This window comes from Muntiacus reevesi, chromosome 1 (assembly GCF_963930625.1).
Source record: "Muntiacus reevesi chromosome 1, mMunRee1.1, whole genome shotgun sequence".
Taxonomy (NCBI): Eukaryota; Metazoa; Chordata; class Mammalia; order Artiodactyla; family Cervidae; genus Muntiacus; species Muntiacus reevesi.
The window spans coordinates 157099259-157119709 of record NC_089249.1 but is presented as its reverse complement, the minus strand read 5'-3'; the positions used below and the strand labels follow the sequence as shown (position 1 = coordinate 157119709).

Genomic DNA, 20451 nt, shown 5'->3' with positions numbered 1-20451 from the left:
CAGCGCAGGGCTCCCTGCGTCATGGTTACTGCTCTTTTCAACATCCAGAGGCTCCTTTCCTAGAATGGGAGAACCCAGCACCCCAGGAGAGCGCCTTGTTGGCCAACACATGGGCAGGGACACTTTTGGAGCCTCACTGTACCTTGGAGCTGAGACTGGCCATGAGGGTCTCTCTACAGGGTCCCAGCTGGGTCCTCAGTGGCCACTGAGCACTTCTGGCCCTTGGATAGCCCTGCTCTCCCCTGGAGGGAGTCCTGTTCTTGGGGGCCTCTGGGCTTTGAAATAATACTGATGAGGCAAGAGCTCATGTGCACTGAGTGATGGCATTGCACCATGTCTTGAGACACACATGTGCTGCCCAATGATGCCAGGCTCCTCTTAGATGGACTCTGAGGGTTGAGAGAAGCCAAGCGCCTGGTCTGCCCAGGCTCCTTCCTATGAGGAGAGGCACTGGGCTCCTCATGCAGGCAGTCTGAGTCTGAAGCCCAGGGATACACTGTCTTCTCCCCCTGCCTTCCCCTCACGCCCAGCAGGAGTGCTGAGCCTGAAGTTCACAGACACAGCTCAAGCCTAGTCCAGAATGCAGGGTTGGCTCCAGTTAGAGACAAGCTAGCAGATGGGATGTTCGAACTGGCTGGATGCTCTGGGCTGAAACAGGAAGGGTGACTCTGGCCAAGGACTGCAGCCCAGAGCAAGCATGCCAGCTGCCAGATGTATATACGGTGGGGCGGCAGGGCCCTTTGAAACACCGTCGGAAATTCTGAAACACTTCTGGATGCTGTGTGGCCTCATGTTCCAACGTGAGTACAGCAGGTGATCGGCGTTTGCCCAGGAGAAGAGAAAAGTGGCTGGGCACGTGCTGTTTGCTGGGCCCCTTGTTTCTAAGGTTCCCAGGGCCCTGCGTGGGCTGTGCGTGCTCTTCTCTGCTTGGCTATGAGCTCTGAGGGGTTTTGTTTCTGAAGCACCCAAGTGGACAACCAATGGGGGAAGGAGGTGGGTATGGGCCTTGCCCTGAGGACTGTGGGGATGAACTGGAAGAGGAACTGGAAGGCAGCTGAACCTGCATCACGGATATTTCAATCAACCAGTTCTCACCTCCTCCAGGTAGCCTTCTCTGACTTACCTTCCCTCCTAGAAGAGTAGATAACAAATGTGCTCAGCATGAACAGAGCTGTGTTAGGAAATCCTGTGGGGCTGGGAGAATCCCAAAGAGGAGGTCATTGAAGGCCCACTGAAGGCAGGAGAGGGTAAGGGCATTCTCAGGCAAACAGAGTAGCAACTAAATGACTTTTTGGTGGAGACTGCCTGTCAGGAAGAATGGCCTAGTCATTGCTGACCACTGTTTCACTCAGTTCAAAGATTCTTGCTCTACTTATCTGTACCTCGATTTACCCACCCACCAAAGGGAATAATAAATATCATTTCGTCTTCCTCCAAGAGGCACTGAGGACATGACAGCCACATGAACTGATGGATTTGGGTGTTCTTCAAGCAGGATGGTGCCCACTCTCCAAGGAGCAATGGCTGCTGTTATTTATTATTAAATGCTACTGGTGTTTAGTGTGTTGGGTTTCTGTTTCTCCCTTCCTCAAGCCCAAGTCTTCATCATGAATCAACTTCTGTGTCTTGGCCCCATAGGTGTGTTTTTGGTTATGGGTCTGCTTCATTTGGGGTGTGAGAGAGGCTGGCCTGGCCCGGAGGTTGGATGTGTGGGTGCTTGGGGAAACAGCTACAGTACCTCTGTCTCTGGTGCTCCCACAACCTGGCTTTAGACTCTTTAAATCCTGCTTTAGATTTGAAGAAGCAGATTAGATTTGAAGAAGCAGAAGCTTGGACCTCTGCTTCCTGTGGTAAGGGACAGGTGGCAACAGTCCCACGTGGAGGGATTTCCAGGCCCTGGAAGGCTCTTAGCTCTATCCTCCTTCCAAAGAGTTCAAGAGTGATTGACGAAAACTCTGTGAGAGGGTTAGAATGCTATGATGATGGAAGGCTGGGATATGAGAACCACATAATCTTAGAACAACAGGCTGTTAGGGTCCAAGGAATTTGGAAAGTCAGAAGTTAGAATTATATTCAGATTGTTGCATGCTAGGGTTACAGGATATATGATAACCACTGGCTGTCAGAATTCAAAATGAACAGGCCCTACAAGTTAACTGGTCTACCCTTGAGTTTGGCTCATGTCTCCAGCCCAGCTCTGCCAACCAGCCCCTACATTATGCACTCTGTTCCAGATTCTATCTTAAGAAAAAGAGGGTGAGGGGGAAAAATAATACAGTTACCAACTTTCTATTTTGCCAAGGAAGGCCTTTGAAAGCCCCATTTGTCTCATATCACCATCATTTTTTTTTAAAGCAAAAGATGTTTATCTTCAAACACTGTAGAAAGAAGATGATTTCAGAATATAAGATAAGCCTATAAACTGAATGTTTCATTAATAAAAAATTTACCACCTTGTACTTATTTTTCTCAGTTATGTGTAGACCAGAGGAAATCCAGGGATACGCTTGGCTGTTTGAGGACCCTCAGGCTCACCTTGCCAAACTGCATGGGCCCGGCATTTGGGAATCAGCCCTTCTCTCCCCAACCCCAGGCCAATACACCCTTCCAATGCAGGGGCCTGGATCCTTTCAGAACATCTGGGGTTGCACCCTGGCCACAGCCACCTCACAGGGAGGCAGGGCTTCCATCTGGGCCTGTTTAGAGTTGTCACACATGTCCACACCCTTACTGCCCCTGAACCTGCTGAATAACCTCCAGAAGAGGTCAAACAGTGCCTGGATACAGAAACAGCACAGACACCAAGGACAGTACTCTTCTATGGGATGTGCCAGATAGAAGGACACTTTCCCACAATATTGTCAACCTTCTGGAAGTACACATCAAGGGCACCATGTCTGGGCAATGGGGGGCAGGGTGGGGGTGGGTGGGGAGATGGTGGTGGGGGCAGGCGGGGAATGGCCTGGAAGAAGACCCAAGAGGCCAGGAATCAGGTTAAAGGTCTGCCTGCCTGTGGCCTTGAGGAAGCCATTCATCCTCCCTGGGCCTTATTTCTACCTGCAAAATAAGTATAATAGCTCCCATCTCATGGGATTATTGCAAAGAGCAGGGTTGATGCAATCTAAGAGCCTGGAATGGTGAGGCTAGTCCTCAGTAGAACCTTTTGGATAAGGGTCCATCCACCGCAATAGGGAGTTTAATGCTGCTACCTAAAGCACATCTAGCACAGTCCAATGAGGCAGGTGTATTATCCCCATTTTACAGATGAGAGACTGAGGTCTTGGAGGGGAAATGACTTTGCCAGGTTCTCTGAATTAACAGTGATAAAGCCTGGCTTTTTATCAGGCAGACTAATTCCAAAGCTCTCACCTTCTGCATCAAATCCCCCCTGGAGAGCAGACCAGAGGAGAGACCAGCTGTCCTACAGCATTGGGAATCCCAGTCTGTGCTTCTGGACTCCCAGGAAGGGGTTCTAGAGCAGGGCTGAACTGGGGAAGATAGGTGCTAATGGGCCAGGCAGGTGGAGACTCTTTCTCTCTCTCACCCAGCGAGTCTGACGCTGGCCTATGAGGCTGGTTTGCTGTAGAATGGCAGAACCTCAGGCTGTAGAGTGATAGTACCAGCAAGGCTGAACTGGGGATGGTTGGGAGTCTTATAATTATGTTTCTGTATCCTAAGCTATTTCCTAGGGACATCCATGAAACTGGAATGAGAAAACTTTGCACGAGCAGACATCTGTTGGGGGATAGAGAAGCATACTTCCAGGGGTACAGACCCTCCCTCCCACAGCCTCAGGGGCCCTGCACCTCCTTTGAGGGCTGGACAGGGCATCAGGCTGACTCAGGTCCCCAGTGCCCGGGGGCCCTGGAAGGCCCAGAATGGAACAGGAACCCAGAAGGTGCCGTGGAGCGGGTGAACCTGCAGTTTGCAGACCACCAAAGAGCGCTTAGCCTGTCCCTGCATGTACACCCTCAGCCTGCCAAAGGACACGGGACTCGGGAGCTACACGGACATAAGGACACAGCGAGGCAGGCATGGATTTTCGTCACCACGACTTATGTAGGGTGGGTCCCATGCCGACACACTGGCTGTCACAGGTCCACTCAGCTGGCTCCCTGCCTGCCTGTGAGAGTAGAGCCCCTGACCACAGCTCCGGGCCAGGCACCCATCCTGGCTCTGCCCCCAACTCACCATGAGCTTCACCCACATCCTGGCCCCTGTGGAGCTCAGCCTGCCTATGGCTGCGATGAGGTGGGCAAGCTCGAGCTTGGAAGCTGAGTCCAGCTTTGAAATTCTCAGGATGAGGGTAAATGTGCAGCACTGAACAGGCCTTCTGCTTCAGGTATGGCTGAGCCAGAAGTGGCAAGATCGGCCCACACCCTGGGCCTGCTGCTACAAGGCACAGGGTCTCTGAGAGCCTAGGTGGGGCTCCCATTGCTCTGGCTTTACTGCTGGCCTGGCCCAGGCTCTCCAGGCTCAGGAGACCAGGTCAACATTCATCCATCCATTCCTGCCTTCACTCATACATTCCTCCATATATTCATCGAGCTGGAAACCTATTAGGTGCTACTGAAAACACAGGGATGAGTAAGTGGAGTCTGCCCTCCCAGAGTTCAGGGCACGGGTGGGAGATGGACCCAGCACTGCTCACCCACTCCACTGTGGGAAGCAGATGGGAAGCAGGGAGACGACCAGGAGGCTGGAGCTGATGGAGCTGATTGGGCCAGGGCAGTGGCAGGGAGGATGGACAGAGTAGACAGGTGTGAGGTCTTTTGGGTGGTCTGTCCAAAGAACTGACCAGGAATCAGAAGGACTTCAGAGATGGGAAGAAACTGGAGGTGGGCAGAAGGCTTGCATGCTGGCCTGTGCCTGAGTGGACACTTATGCCCTCGTGGGCTTGGGGTTTCAGTGTCAGGGGCTGCCCAGGCCATTGTGATTTTTAGCTCTAGGCTCTCCTGTTCCTACACCCACAGAAAGGAGCTGCTGTTAGCTACCCCCGGCCCATGAGTGCCTGGTCCTGAGCCCGGGGACAGGTGAGGCAGGTGGAGCATGCAGAATGCTGGTCTCTTACCGCCTCCCTCAATGACTGGGACCTCTAGGGCTTCTCTTGGGCCAGTGGGGGAGCCTGGAGGCTGGCTGAGTTCCGAGTTCCTCTTTTGTGGTCAGCTGTGGGTATTTCTAGCCCAGGAAGCACTACCCAGATGCCCATGGGGGGAGGGCCAGGATGGTGAGTGAGGGAGGGGCTCAGAAAAGGAAAGTTGGGGAGCACTTCCTTTCCCGCATGGTCACCAAAACTGTGCCTGGTCCCCAACAGGAATCCTGCAGTCAAAGTCCTGCTTCTCCTGCTTCCTTCAGGAAGCCCCTCCCACCCCTACAGGAAACCCTCCCTTCTCATAAATCTGTGTTTGAATAGCTCCTGGAATCGCAGATGACACGATTGAGTCCTGGCTATCCACTCATGATGAGTAGACAGTAAAAGATGAGTAAACTGGCTGCCGGGGTCGGGGAGGGGAGGGTAGAGGCCATGTTGGACCATGGCACAGCCTCAATGCGAGCCCAGAACTCTCTGTCCAGTTGTAGGTGTGGCCCTAAAGAGGCCGTCACAGAAGTCCTGTGTTTCTGAGGCCCTCCTGGGTGCCTCTCCTATGCTGAGGGCTGCAGGGAGGGAAGACAGGTGCAGACACAGAACCCTGGCTCTTGTCCTTTAGCTATTTGAGGTTGAATGAGTGAGGATGGGGAAGATTTCCAATTATGAATCAGAATGTTCATACAAGCCCTTCTGTGTTAAGACTGCTTGACTTGATCCAACTCAGCCTGATGTAAGCAGGCAGCGTGTGGATATTCAGCCAGGGTAGGGAGGGGAGAGAGGGCAGCCAACCACCTCATTTAATTCTCACAAAACAGGAGGTGAATTCATTCAGCCCAAACTGTAAGCAACATGAATAAGAACAAATAACGTTTGTCTTGTAGCTCTGGAGCAAAAGCTTGACAAGGAGGCAGACGTGGTATCCTAGCCCCAACGTGGACAGTGCTGTCCTCAGCAGAGACAGCCATGGAAAAGAAGGAAAGAAAGAGTGAGACAGAAGAAGCAGGAGGGAGAGAAGAGAGGAACCAGGAGAGCGATGTTGAGCAGGTCCCGCACCTGAGCATCTGGTGATGATAGTCTGTATTCACTGCCATCATCATGATGACGCCGATCACTGTGGCTGCCGTTGAGTTACTCCTCCGTGGTACTGATCTCTGTGACTGTTCTACAAGGCGTGCGTGTGTGCTAAGTTCCTGCAGCCAGGTCTGACTCTTTGTGATTCGAGGGACTCTAGCCCATCAGGCTACTCTGTTCATGGGGTTTTCCAGGCAAGAATACTGCAGTGGGTTGCTATTCCCTTCTCCTGGGGATCTTCCTGACCCAGGGATTGAACCTGTGTCTCCTGCATTGGCAGGCAGGCTCTTTACCACTAGAGTCATCTGGGAAGGTAGGTCTTTTTGATTCATCACATAATTATTGCCATCACTGCCCATTCATAGAAGAAGACTTGGGACTCTGAGAAGTCCTGGAGCCTGAGGAGGCCATGCCACCCAGACGGGGCTGGGATCTGAGGCCAGGGCTGTGGGATGCCAGAGCTGCCCTCTTCCCCACTGGGCCACGTGGCCCTCACCATCTTGGCCTTGGCTCCGCAGGGTGGGCCCAAGGCTCGGCTGGACACTGGGAGCTGGCTTCAGTTCTGGGCTCTCAACATGGCCTCCAGGGGCATGAAGGGGCCATAGAAGTCGCCCTGCTCTTGGCAGCAGTCACTGCCCTTGCCCATGGGGGCTGTTACAACAGAACCCTAGACCAGAGGCGGAGGACTTGCTTTGGGTCCCAGCTCTGCTGAACACTAGGTGGCTTTTCCTGCTTATTTTGGGCCTCAACTCCCCCCCCCCCCTTTTTTTTTTAACTTTTCCCTTTATAAAGTAGAGAGCCCAGCAAATCTCTCAGCCCTGAAGGATTCTGCAGACAATCCCTTCCCCACTCCAGCCCAAACCTGCTCCGAAGGCAAAGAAGCAGATCTTGTCTTCGTTCTCCTGCAGAAGCGTCATGACCCTCTTCCCCATGCGCTCATTCCTCTTGTAGATGAGCTCCTGGCGGAAGTAGCTGTCAATCTCCTGGGCCGTCACCTGCTCGTGCGGCGGGAGGGTGGTGTTGATAAAGTTGGGCAGCTGTAAAGGCAAGACAGAGGCTGCCTTCAGTTCTTTCTGGAGCAAGGAGGGCTTCTAATAAGCACACACAGCCCAGTGTGGGGCCAGGCTGAAGTGAAAAGTAAAGTGCTAGTCTCCTTAACTCGTGTCTGACTCTTTGGGACCCCATGGGCTGTAGCCTGCCAGGCTCCTCTGTCCATGGAATTCTCCAGGCAAGAATACTGGAGTGGGTTGCCATGCCCTTCTCCAGGAGATCTTCCTGACCCAGGGATTGAACCTGGGTCTCTTCCTTTGCAGGCAGATTTTTTACTGTCTGGGCTACTTACCTTTATTAAGATAATTGATGTTTTTCATCAACTCCAAGATGCTTTGAGATGACTGCTGTTATCCCAGTTTTATGAATAAAGGAAGAAGAGGCAGGTGGAGAGTCACACAGTTAGCTGAATAGCAGAGCCAGGCTGGGAGCCCCAGCTGCCGCCCTCACTCAACTTATCACTCCTGCACCTCTGCCTTGCTGAACTTCAACTTCCAGACACTGAGGTCCTGGGAGGCTCTCCCTGTGGCACTGACCCTGTCACTGGCATGAACAGCGAATCTGGTTCAGCAAGCAGGTGTAGCCGGTCAGCTGAGCTGCCTGCCTGGTATAACAGAAAGGCTGATCTGGGCTTCAGCCCTGGTCTGATGCTGTGGGACTTTGGCCAAGTTACTAAACCTTTCTGAGTCCCGGTTTCTTTATTTACAAGGTGGGACTGAGGCTACTGTGGGGGATTGCATGACATGATGGGTGCTGTCGTGGACACCTTTTAGCCCATCCCCCTCCAAAGAGGTTACAGGAGGAGTCATAGCCTTTGGTTTCCCCAGTGTAGGAGCCCTGGTTGACCACTTTCCGTTGCCACCACTATCTTCCCATCCCCAGCTCCACCACTTCCCAGGGTATAACCCAAACCCTCTATCCCCTCTTGAAAACTTCAGCTCCAGGACCAAGGCTTCCTCCCATAATGATGGCTTGTTCAACAATCTGGCTTGGAACTATCCATGTTTCCTGGCTCTCAGCCCCATGTCCACACCCAGCCACATGGTCCAAGGCCAGCATCTCTGGCATGTTCTGGAACGAGGCACAGAGCTCCCTGAGTTCAGGGACAGCACGTGTGTCATTCCTAGGCTCTCAATGCCTGGCACAAGATCGGTGACTAGCACAGGTTTCTGGAACCTTGAGTATAAAGGTCCTCACTCCCAGCATGTTGCCTTTCTAACCTGGATGGTGGATCCAGTGCTCCAGTACTGTGTCCTTCAGCATGTGGGTGGGGCAGGAGAGGAAGCCATGGACCGAGGAAACTGAGGCCATGAATCAGAATGAACCCTCTTTCCCCACAACCCCCTGGTGTCACTCTAACCTTCAAGCCCTTGCTCACAGAAGATCTTCCACCTGGAGTCCCCCCCTTTCATCACTCTGTCTCCACCAACCCAGGCCCAAAGCACAGGCCCCAGGGCCTAGATGACTGGTGGACTAGCCAGATGGAGACTGTGGCATGGGAAGATTAATTTCCTGCAGGTTTTAGCCCAGTCACATGGCTTCTAGAGTCACTGATGAGTTTTCAACCTTTTTTCTGAGGAAAATGTTGGTATCCGTGGAGGCTGAACCCAGAGGGACTCAGGGAAGTCTGGGAGACCTCTGCCTCTGCTGTCTGCTGGCCAAGGATGAGTACATTCCCCAAGAGAGAGGGGAGGGTCTTCTCTGCCAGAAAGGCCTGGTATGCTGTGCTGGGAGGAACAAGACAATGATGTGACTGGTGTTCCCTACACTTGCTGCTACTTCTGCTGCTGCTGCATCGCTTCAGTCGTGTCCAACTCTGTGTGACCCCACAGACGGCAGCCCACCAGGCTCCCCCATCCCTGGGATTCTCCAGGCAAGAACACTGGAGTGGGTTGCCATTGTCTTCCCTACACTTGAGCAGTGCACAACCTGGTGAACTGTATGCGGCAGCTCTCCGAGTGCCCCATCAGGGCCAGCACAGAGTCTGTGCTTGGGGACTGTTTGGTAAATGGATACATGAAGGAACAGAGTTCTTACTCCCTCCCCTTATCATGGGAGACATTGTTAGCAGCCCTGACAAACTGGGCCACGCCTAGACTTGATGCCGCTATAGAAAATTCTGTAGACTTCTGAGTGGGGCTGGAACACAAGAGAGACTGACTCCGAGGGGTTATTTCTGGAAACATGGCTCTCACAGGCTCCTCTCCATTCCCTGTGTATGGAAGAGAATGTGGGACAACGTTGTACCAAATAATAAATATTTTTTCAATGGGTGAATGCGTGGATGAATGAATAGGCTTGCAGGCAACAGCTCTGGAGATAGTGAATGGGAGTCCTGAGGTCAGACAGCTGGGTCAGCTCAGGCTGGAATCCCTCTTTTGCCTTTTACCAGTTGGGTGGCTACTGTAACTTATAAGTTACTTGGCCTCTCTGAGACTCAGTTTCTAAATTGGTCACATGAGCGCTATATACATTGTCATGGTAGAAAGGAAATCTTGACTAAACATCAGTACAACTAGCTTATCACAGTGCGTGGTAGAAAGAAAATCTTGACTAGACATCAGTACAACTAATTCAGAGGATGGAGCTGACTCCTTCATCTTTCCCCTCTGATGGCAGAGGCTACAGAAAATGGTGGCCTTGCACAGAGATGGAGATGACAGAAAGATGGTCTTCAGGATCATCAGAGAGCATGAAGGCAGCATTCTGCTTCCCTTCCCCTCTTCCAAGGGTCCAGGCATATGCCTTCTTCCTGGGACCTGTGATGTGTCCAACCCTCTCTCCTTGGCTCCCTAAATATGAGTGTGCATCTGTGGAAGCTGAATCTCCATCCATTCTTTATAGAGATTTTCTTTTTAAAAAAGAACAAGAACCAGAAAGTCCAATGTCAAAGCTGTGAAAAGGCTGGGTTAGTCATTCGGTTCCCTGAGTTGCCCAGCAGCTGGCTGATATTCCCTGCATGTTTCATGCTGATGGGCCCTGGCTTCATGCCAAGGATGAGGCCGGGTTGGATGGAAGCAAATTAATGATGTCATTAGGTTTGTTGGGAGCCTTAAATCTCTTGCGACAAGTTCAAGTGCAGGACGTATGAAAAAATTTTAAAGAGGATATGCCAGGTCCCCAGGGCCCTAGAATGATAGATCCAAGATGGAGTGATGAGTAGATGGGCCTGGCAGAACTGGAACAGGGCCGTGAGACTCCCCTGACTCTCAGCTAGGACTGAGTGGTTTAGAGGTCAAGTGCTCAGGTCTGCTAATGTCACAACCTCATCCCTTCTCTTTACCTTGTCCATCCAATAGACATCTTCTAAGAACTTCCATGGGTCCAACCCTCTGTCCACTTAGGAGGTCAGAGAAACCTCGGTCCAGAGAAACCTTAGACTGGGTCTGCTGCCCTGGTTGAGGATCCTGGCCAGTGTGGGGATCAGAAGACTGGGGGATGTGTGCTTTCAGAGGACCGTGAGTGATGTGGGAACATGGACAAGGCCCCTAATAGGGTGGTCACGTGTCTTGGTTTGCCCAGGACAGTCCTGGTTCATGGGTAGGGTAGATTGCTGCATGCTAGTTATTCTGACTCAATTATATTTGACCTTTCACTCTCAAAAGTATCTGAATGTGGATGATGTATATATATATATATATATATATATATATATATATATATATATATATATGACTATTCTACACCTAATGCAAGCTAGGAGGCTCAGTGAAGGCTTCCCAGTGGATTGCCCTGCTGATCTGGGACATTGACAATGCTAGTGATCAGAGAGCAGTAGGAGGCCAGGGCCTCAGCCATTTCTGAAGGTGGGATGTGGGGTTTGGGGGATGAAGTGAAGCAGATCAAGAAGCAGACCAAGCGTGGGGTGTGCCTGGTCCCTGTCCGCCAGAGTTATCATCCTGGGCCCTGTATCAGTCCAGCCCTGGCCTCCAGAGGCTGCTCCAGCAACCTCAGCACTGCAGCCAGAGGCAACTTTCTGACCACATCTCTGTCTGGCTTAAACACCCCAGAAGTTGGCCCCTCAGTGAGCATTCTCACCCCCGCATGGTCTGCCCTCTGCTTTCTGGTCATTCCTTAGGACCCCCCACCATCCTGAGCACTGGCCAAGCAGCTGGCTCTGCTTGTCAGTCCCTGCCTTCATCTGCATCTGGCAGACTCTACTGTCAAGCCTGGTACTCAAGACTCTACTCTCACATCACCTTCTCCCTGAAGCCCTCCCCAGCTGCAGGTGGTGACCGCTCCCCTCCAGTCCCTGGGTCCTGCGAGGCCTCCAGCTGCTAGCCCTCCCATGAGGGCTAGACTCTGCTTATGCACCCTGGGTGCAGCCTGGATTGCTCTTCTAATCTGGGTGGGCAAATCTATCTGTGTCCTCTAACCCACTTCAAGTATAGGCACTGTGAAGAGACCCCCTCCGAGGCAGTTCACCTGCCAGAGATGTGTCAGTGGTTCTGGATACAGGCGCAAAGAAACTCTGAACTTGTCATGTCTGGGGGTCGCCCCACTCTTCCCCGTCTCAGTTGAGTGTTACGCTTTGTGGCCACAGCTCTGTCCTGCATACTCTTTGCCCCAGGTTCCCCTCAAGCATACAGCTCTCTGGCTGCCCAGGGCTCACCAAACTCTGCCCAGCAGAGGATGCAGGGCTAGGCTCTATCATGGGGTGACTGGCTGATGATGCAACTGTGAGCCTTGTGCTGCCAGGGTTCTCCTCCCTTTCTTCTCCAGGAGTGAGAATCAGAGCACCCAGAATCCCAGCCTCCTGTGCAGGGCCTCCTGACCCTCCCTCCCGCACTCTCTGCACTGAGCACAGTGCACGCCTGTGTTTGCCTTTGTGCCATCACTCACTGATATTCGCTCTGTGCCACACCCTGTGTAGGGCAGCGTGATGAGAGTGGGCAAGACGTACTTGCGCTAGTGGGGTCCCTGGTTATGCCTCCAGCCTGAACTCTCACCCCTCCTCCCTCTCTCTCTTGCCTCCAGCTCGTCCCCATGTTTTCCTCCACTGGCACATTCTTGCGCCTCCTGTCTGTGGCCAAGGCAGGTTTCTTCTCTGACCTTTCATCTTGCAGGAATGTGTCCATCTCTGCCCAGCCCTGCTCTACCACTAACTCCAAGCCCACCTAAATTCCTGCTCCTGCCACAGGCTCCAAGGTCATCCTCTACTCTCCCCTGCAGCAAGGGTCATGCTTTGTGGCACTGCTTGTTGAATCTCCGCTTTTCTCTTAAGAGGCCCCCAGTCCCATGAAGGCAGCTCTCTCTAACTCCCTGCCATATCCCTTTCCATATCCCTGTGACTGGCACTTACAGATTATTTCTTCCATTCACCCAATATTTACTGAGTCTTGCTCTCTGCCAGGCTCATTATCAGTGAATAAAACAGACCCCAATTCTTGCTCTCAGGGAGTTTATGCTGTAGTGGGAATGGACAAATAACAAATAATTACTGATCGATGAATCAAGATATGTAAGTGTGCGAGAAGATGATAAAAAGCCATGACGGAAAAGCAGAGCACAAGAAAGGTGACAGGTGGGGAGGCAGGAGGTAGGCTGCAATTCTAGACCAAGGAAGTTGGGCCTTCCTCACTGAGACGATGATATTTGAGTTCTATCTTGAAGGAAGAGAGGTGGTGAACCATGGTGAGAGCTTGGGAAAGGCCTTCCTGACAGAGCAAATAGCCAGTGCAAAGACGAAGTGTGCAAGTGGGCTCATGGGTCAGCGGGGAGGTCCATGTGGATGGAGTGATGTGTTGGGGGAGGCAGAGGACATGGGGTCAAAGACACTTGGCCCACCAAGGTGAAAGACCATGGGGCCATGCAGGTCATCACAGAGATTCTAGCTTTACCCTGAGAAAAATGGGGAGCAATTGCAGTGTCCTGAGCAGAGAGATGGCCTGTTCTGACTAATTCAGCTGCCTCTTGAATGAATGGATAACTGAGCACCAGACGCAGAAAGCACAGAGGACCTAGAGGGGCCCAGGAGAATATCTAAATCCATCCGGGGCATCAGAGTGGTTTTGAAGAGATGACACTAGACCACAGTCACATGGGAGGAAATCCAGAGGGAGGAGGCTGAACAAAGACAGAGCAGTGGGAAAGGGCAAGGTGTGTGGGGGTGGTGGAAGGGCTATAAGTGGCAGAGGTCCTCAGAATGAGGCTTGTGTGGCTTGGGACCTGGGCTGTGATGAGGTTCACAGAGGGTGGGATATGGACAGGGGTCCTGACTGCCTATGAAGTACCTTAGAATTAATTATCCCAAGGGCAACAGGAGACCTGGTGGAGCCATGGTCCACTCCTTGACTCCCTCCTACTGTCTGGCCAGCCTGGGGTTAATCTTTGCTCTAGGACTCGAATCGAGGCAGAGCGCCCTGGACTGGACTCAAGCCCAAGCTCTGAGCACCTGTGAGCTTTCCCTTCTCTGGGCTTTAATCTTCCTAGATGCTGCACAGAGCCTGGACGAGGGTTCCCTATTCTTACAGGGTAATCTTGCAGGGTCTAGGTCCCAGAGCCACACACACCAGGCTCAAGAGGGGCTCCTGACAACTTGATAACAGCTAAGTGGTATGGCCTTGAGCAAGTCTCTTCCCTTCCCTGAGCCTCAGTTTCCCCATCTGTAGCAGGGATGCCAAGAGCTCCTGCTTACCAGCTGCATCTGGCACACAGTAGGTGTCTAATAAACGCCTCCTTAGAAGCCTTGGTTATACTGGCGCCCTGGAAGCTGCCTGGGCCCGGAGAGAGGAGCCTCACCTGGGAGGTGTCGTGGTTGAAGATGACGGCGTTGAGGTCCCCGCAGTTGTAGTGTTTGATGAGGTCCTCGGTGGTGTAGGGCGCCTGCAGGCTCCCGGCCCGCACGCTCTCGTGCTGCAGCAGAGTCTGGTTCAGGGCGAACAGCACCTGAGCAGAGGGAGGACAGGGGTCAGGGCTGCACTCACGGTCCCTGGCTGAGGTCCCCGATCCCGCAAGGATGGGCCCTCCACCCACTGGACTTTGGGGCCACAGGCCTGAAACAGGGTGTGAGAATGAGGGGAGCCTGACACGAGCTGGTGCTGCTCGAATATTCCACGGCCTCCGCTCTTCGCTCACTGGCCTCTCACCACACTCAGCCTGCTCTCATCCCCAGCCCTTTGCCCTCACTGCTCCCCACTCCTGCTCTGGGCATCAACAGCTTAGTGAACAAGGTGGCAAAGGGAATCCTAGTTGTGTCAGGGTTTCGGAACGATGGGCGAGTTTTTTTCCTGACTCTTCTGTGCTTAGAAAAGTTCTAGAAGAAGCACAAACTCATTTTGGAATCAAAAAGCTCCCCAAATACAGCAAAACAAACAGATGAACCAGAAAGCAGAAAGCCCATTAGATATCAAGGCCCAACCCAAATGCCACCTCCTCCAGGAGCCATCCTTAAACCAGGCAGGGGGCTTAGGAGTTGGGACCTGAGTCAGCACGTGTTTCCTCCAGCCCCTCTCTGCTCTGGGCCACCATGCCAGGCCCTGGGGACACAGCTGTGCCCAGGCAGACTGGATGGCATCAGGATCACTTGGAGGTACAGCCAGGCTGTGGACTTTTAACAGGCTTCCTGGGAAATTCTTTAGCAGTCTGATGGCTTCATGACATTTAAGCACCATGGCTCTAAAGGCACATGGCCTGCCTAAGGCATAAGGCCCTGAGAGATGATCTAAAATGCCTCATTTTAGGTGGGGAAATTGAGGCTCAGGAGGGGAAGGGGCATGTCCAATTCTGTATGGCTGGGACTAGAGCCAGCTTCACACAATTGTGTACTCAGACTCCTTTGGTCAACAAAAGGGAGGAGCTTGACCATAAAGCGGGTTATTTAACACAGTGAGAGGGAAAAACAATTGCAAATCCTGTGCAAAGCGTCAGCAGGTAATCTCAGGCCTCCTGTCTTTGTTTTTTTTCCAGCTCCAGTCTACCTGGCAGGGCTCAGGACCAGCTCATCCTGTCTGGAAACAGGGTCCACCCCAGCCTCTTGGTACACATTGATTCAGGCCCAGGCATCTCTCACTGCAACTCATGCTTTTTTGCAGACTCCCTCCCTTCCCATCTACACCATATTCTTCTGCCACAGCTATCTTTTAAAAACACAAATCTGATTGACTTTCTTTTTCTCTTTTTTTGCTCAAAATTTTCATGGATACCTCCTGCCCTGGAGATAAAAGCCTAGCTCTTCACTGGAGCATGCAAGGCAGTGACCTGGCCCCTGCTGTGGTCAATGACCTCATTTCTAGCCCTTGTGTCTCCAAATGCTCAGTTACTTAGCAATCTTCTGACTGTGCTTCGAGCATGCTGTTCCCTGCGCATGAGAAATCTCCCACCTCCGCCCTCTACTACTTGCAGATCCAGACTTGATCTTTCAGGCTCTGCTGAGATGTCTCCTCCATGAAGAGTCTCTGACCACTTGGGGGCTGGGTGAAGACCTCCCCCTAAAGCTCTCATAGTCTCCCTGCATGGTAGAATGACACAGTCATGACCTCAAATCTTAACTTCTCCCTATATACATATAGTGGGCATGTTTGATTGTGAGAGCTGGACTGTAAAGAAGGCAGAATGCCAAAGAATTGATGCCTTCGAAATGTGGTGCTGGAGAAGACTCCTGAAAGTCCCTTGGACAGCAAGAAGATCAAACCAGTCAGTCTTAAGGGAAATCAACCTAAATATTCACTGGAAGGACTGATGCTGAAGCTGAAGCTCCAGTATTTGGTCATCTGATGGGAACAGATGACTCGTTAAAGTACCTGATGCTGGGAAAGATTGAGGGCAGAAGGAGAAGAGGGTGTCAGAAGATGAGACGGCTGGACGGCATCACTGATGCAATGAACATGAACTTGGGCAAACTCCGGGAGATGGTGAGGGACAGGGAAGCCTGGCATGCTGCTGTCCATGGGGTCGCAGAGTCAGACACGACTGGGCGACTGAACAACAATATACATACACCTGGCCAGGGGCCTTGGTAGCTCCCTCACATTCTGACTCTGGATTTGCTACATGACAGATGGAGGCCAGCATCACAAGCCTCCATAGACGATTGGAGAAAACATTACACACGTCCAGCTGCCGTTGCCTCTTACATGCCCACATTGTCTTGAGAGAAGCCCACACTGGCCTGCTGGAGGGTGAGAGGCGTGCAGGGCAGAGCCCAGATGCTTCCCTTGTTGTCCCATCAAGGCCAAGGTCTTGGTCTGATTAGCCAGCTCCTAGGCAAGCAAGTGAGCCCAACTGAGCCCACCTGCCCGCAGTTGGGCCCAGACATCTGAGTGAAGGCTTCACAGCACAGCTGTGCTGAGAGATGAGCGACCCACCCTGCTTCCTCCAGCAGGGCGTGAACATCGGATTGTAACCACTATTTCGCTACCTCTCTCCCTACTGAGGTTATGAGCCGCTTGAAGATAGGAATTACACCCTATGTGTTTTTGCATGGGCAGCACTCAGCACTGTGCCTGGTAAAAAGAGGGTGTCACCCATCCTTTCTTTAGCACTTTGACACCTGCTGTGGTCAATTCATCATTCAAGGTTGCTCCATAAATCCTTCACATTAGCCCCTAGAACGCTGGCATTCCATCAGCACTGGGGGCACGCTGCCACCATGTGGTTCCAGAACACCTAATCTGAACAGAGAAGCTCAGGCCATAAGTACACAAGGTCTGGGGAAAATACTGTCTCGGGGAATGGGACCAAGCTTGCGCTTGTGAGATCAACTTTGCCCATCCCCTCCCACTTTTGTTTCCAGCCGGGCAGGGGAGCTGGAGTGTGTGGATCTGTGACAGCACAGGTTACTCCCCCTAATAAGCCGGCTGGAGATGAGGTCAGGCCCCACCAGCCTACCTCCGGGCCTTCTCCGGGCCTCCAGGTTCTGGCTGTTCCCCCTGAAATCTGATCTGCAGCCACCTGGTGTGGGGTGTGGATAGCGGCTGGGTGGCTGGGGATGGATCACAGGAGGCAGTGGCCCTGTTGGCCCAGACATCACTAAAGCAACAGGCGCTTCCCCCCGCCCGGCACATGCCGGGGACGAAAGCATCCATGTCGGGCTGGAGTGCGCTCCTCCTCTAGGGGGCTGGGGCACACAGACTTCCTGTGACCACACCCTGGGCTGCACACACCTGCCCCGCTGATTCTCAGTGCCAGCACCACCTGGCCTGTGCTGAGATCACCGGCTCAGGCGCCCAGAAGACCTGGCTGGAGGGGAAATGGCCCCCCTGGACCCTCTTAGACATACAGAGTCACTTCCGCAGACATGAAGCCCTCGTGGAGCTGGGAGGTGTTCTAATGAATGAAGCACATCACAGTCTGTAGGGTGCTGAGAACAGTCCTGGCATGTAGTAAGTGTGGAATAAATGCTTGTCAAATACAACTTGGAAGAAAATATTTAGGCCTAAATATTCTTGGATTGGAGCTGGAAGATCCCTTAGGGTCCAGTGGTTTCTCAAACCTTTTGTAGCCATGGAATCCTTTCCTGTTGTTATTGTTTTCCAAAGAAATCTTGCCCGGAACTCAAAATGTATAGTGCATAGAAACAAAAACTTCCAAGACAGCCCTCAGAATGGGAGAAAATAATAACAAACGAAGCAACAGACAAAGGATTAATCTCAAAAATATACAAGCAACTCCTGCAGCTCAATTCCAGAAAAATAAATGACCCAATCAAAAAATGGGCCAAAGAACTGAACAGACGTTTCTCCAAAGAAGACATACAGATGGCTAACAAACATATGAAAAGATGCTCAACATCACTCATTATCAGAGAAATGCAAATCAAAACCACAACGAGGTACCATTACACGCCAGTCAGGATGGCTGCTGTCCAAAATTCTACAAGCAATAAATGCTGGAGAGGGTGTGGAGAAAAGGGAACCCTCTTACACTGTTGGTGGGAATGCAAACTAGTATAGCTGTTATGGAGAAAAGTGTGGAGATTCCTTAAAAAACTGGAAATAAAACTGCCATATGACCCAGCAATCCCACTCCTGGGCATACACACTGAGGAAACCAGATCTGAAAGAGACACGTGCACCACAATGTTCATCACAGCACTGTTTATAATAGCCAGGACATGGAAGCAACCTAGATGCCCATCAGCAGATGAATGGATAAGGAAGCTATCCTTATTGGTACATATACACAATGGAATATTACTCGGCCATTAAAAAGAATTCATTTGAATCAGTTCTAATGAGATGGATGAAACTGGAGCCCATTACACAGAGTGAAGTAAACCAGAAAAAGACCAATACAGTATACTAATGCATATATATGGAATTTAAAAAGATGGTAATGATAACCCTACATGCAAAACAGAAAAAGAGACACAGATGTATAGAACAGACTTTGGGACTCTGTGGGATAAGGCTAGGGTGGGATGTTCTGAGAGAATAGCATTGAAATAAGTATACTATCAAGGGTGAAACAGATCACCAGCCCAGGCTGGATGAATGAGACAAGTGCTCGGGGCTGGTGCAGTGGGAAGACCCAGAGGGATGGGATGGGGAGGGAGGCGGGAGGGGGGATCGGGATGGGGAACACATGTAAATCCATGGCTGATTCATGTCAATGTATGGCAAAAACCACTACAATATTGTAAAGTAATTAGCCTCCAACTAATAAAAATAAATGAAAAATAAAAAATAAGAATTAAAAAAAGAAAACATCCCTGATTGATGTAAAGGAAGCAGGCTAGTGCCTGCCTGAAGTCTCACTGGCTCAGTGACCCTTTGACAAGCTCCTAGTGCTTCTCTGTGGAACCCGCAGGTGCCCTGGAGCCTCGTTTGAGAACCACTGATCTCTTCCTATGCCCTCTTGATATGGAAGAGGAGAAAGGACAGGGGTTCAGAGCAGGCAGGATGAAGCCTGCCCAAGGCCACACAGTGAGCTGGGGGTACAGTGGGCTCCCTGTTCCCCAACCCCCAACTGAGGACCCTTTGCTGTGCCCTGGACCATGTCTGGGGCTGGATTTCCAGATGGCCACTGGCACAGTCCACATTCATCCCACACACCTTGCCAGATCCATTTTCTTTCAGAGCCTTGAGAGATAGCCAGAAACAAGCAGGAAGTGTTTGTTATTAACATGATAGAGACAAATCACTGCAATCAGACCATTCAAGAAGCACCCCTAGGGTGGCACAGCTGAGGAGGGATGAAACTGGGGCTGAAACCCAAGCCTGTCATTCCAGACTCCCCTCAGCCCCCATCACAGACCCCCAAGCTCCCCTTGGTCTTGGCACTTATCCCACTGAAGTGTCCATTTCAGGTAATTCCCTGTTCCCTGTCTAGACTGAGAGATTGGGGTGGGTGGGGAGCCTGCCTCTCTGGTCACAGCTGAAAAGCGGACAGTCAAGAACTACTTCAGAGAGTAGGATGCTGACCCGAATCCCATGTGTGACCTTTCCCCAACATCCCCTGTCTTGTACCCATCCTCTGCCATTTATAACTCGGTCCTCATCTATTTATCACTAGGATAAGTACATTTATTGAGCACTTATCATGTGTCAGGAACCCTCTAAGCCCATATTAACTTATCTAACCTTTACAACAACTCTGAGATAGGTCTAGTATTAACTCCATTTAATAGATTGGGGGAAAAAATTGAAGCAAAGAGATAGCGAGTAACTCATTGAAGGTGACAAAGCTGGAGAAGGCATGGCAGATGCACTGGGACCCAGCCCTGGACCCCATCACCTCAATTCACCACTGCCTTTTGGGCTTTCCTCTGCTCTCCCTGGGAGAGCCAGCAGGGACAGTCCTTATTCACAGATGGGAAACAAAAGAAGCAGAGGGGAAGAGGACCCAAGGCCACTGTCTCATAAAGGACAGATGGAGGCTATGAAATTTACTTTTGTCTGGCTCCAACCAGGTTCCCACAACCAGGGCTTTAAAGTAATACACGCTTCTTCATGAATAATCTTGGCACTTCCAACAGACATAGGGAAGCTACACTCAGTCAGTCATTCAACAAGCATTTACTTTCTGATTTTCTGCAGGCATCTGGGATGGCTGGATTAACTGGACTTGGTTTCCACCCACATGGAGCTCCTTTTAGAGGCAGAAAACACCCACTGGCTATTACCATGGAGCATGGTTGGTAAATGGGGCTTATAAGGCCTGGCACACAGGCATGAATCACTGCCCTGCCCTGCTTCCTGCTTCCTTGTCATTCATCCTGAATCCCCAAGACTGGTCCAGCTCAGACTCCCAGGCCTCGATGCCTTCTGCTCCCGGCCACTTTAGAATAACAAACCCTCCTC

The 20451-nt window shown here is 51.6% G+C and overlaps 1 protein-coding gene across 1 annotated transcript in view; it reads right to left on the bottom strand.

The window, feature by feature from the left end:
* Positions 1 to 20451, bottom strand: part of TRABD2B (TraB domain containing 2B) — a 218882-nt gene that overhangs the window by 25349 nt on the left and 173082 nt on the right. Inside the window, exons 3-4 of the mRNA XM_065913430.1 lie at positions 13952 to 14098; positions 7023 to 7197 (exon numbers count right to left, since the gene is read on the bottom strand). Of these exons, the coding sequence (XP_065769502.1) occupies positions 7023 to 7197; positions 13952 to 14098 (322 nt within the window). The remainder of the gene's footprint in view (positions 1 to 7022; positions 7198 to 13951; positions 14099 to 20451) is intronic.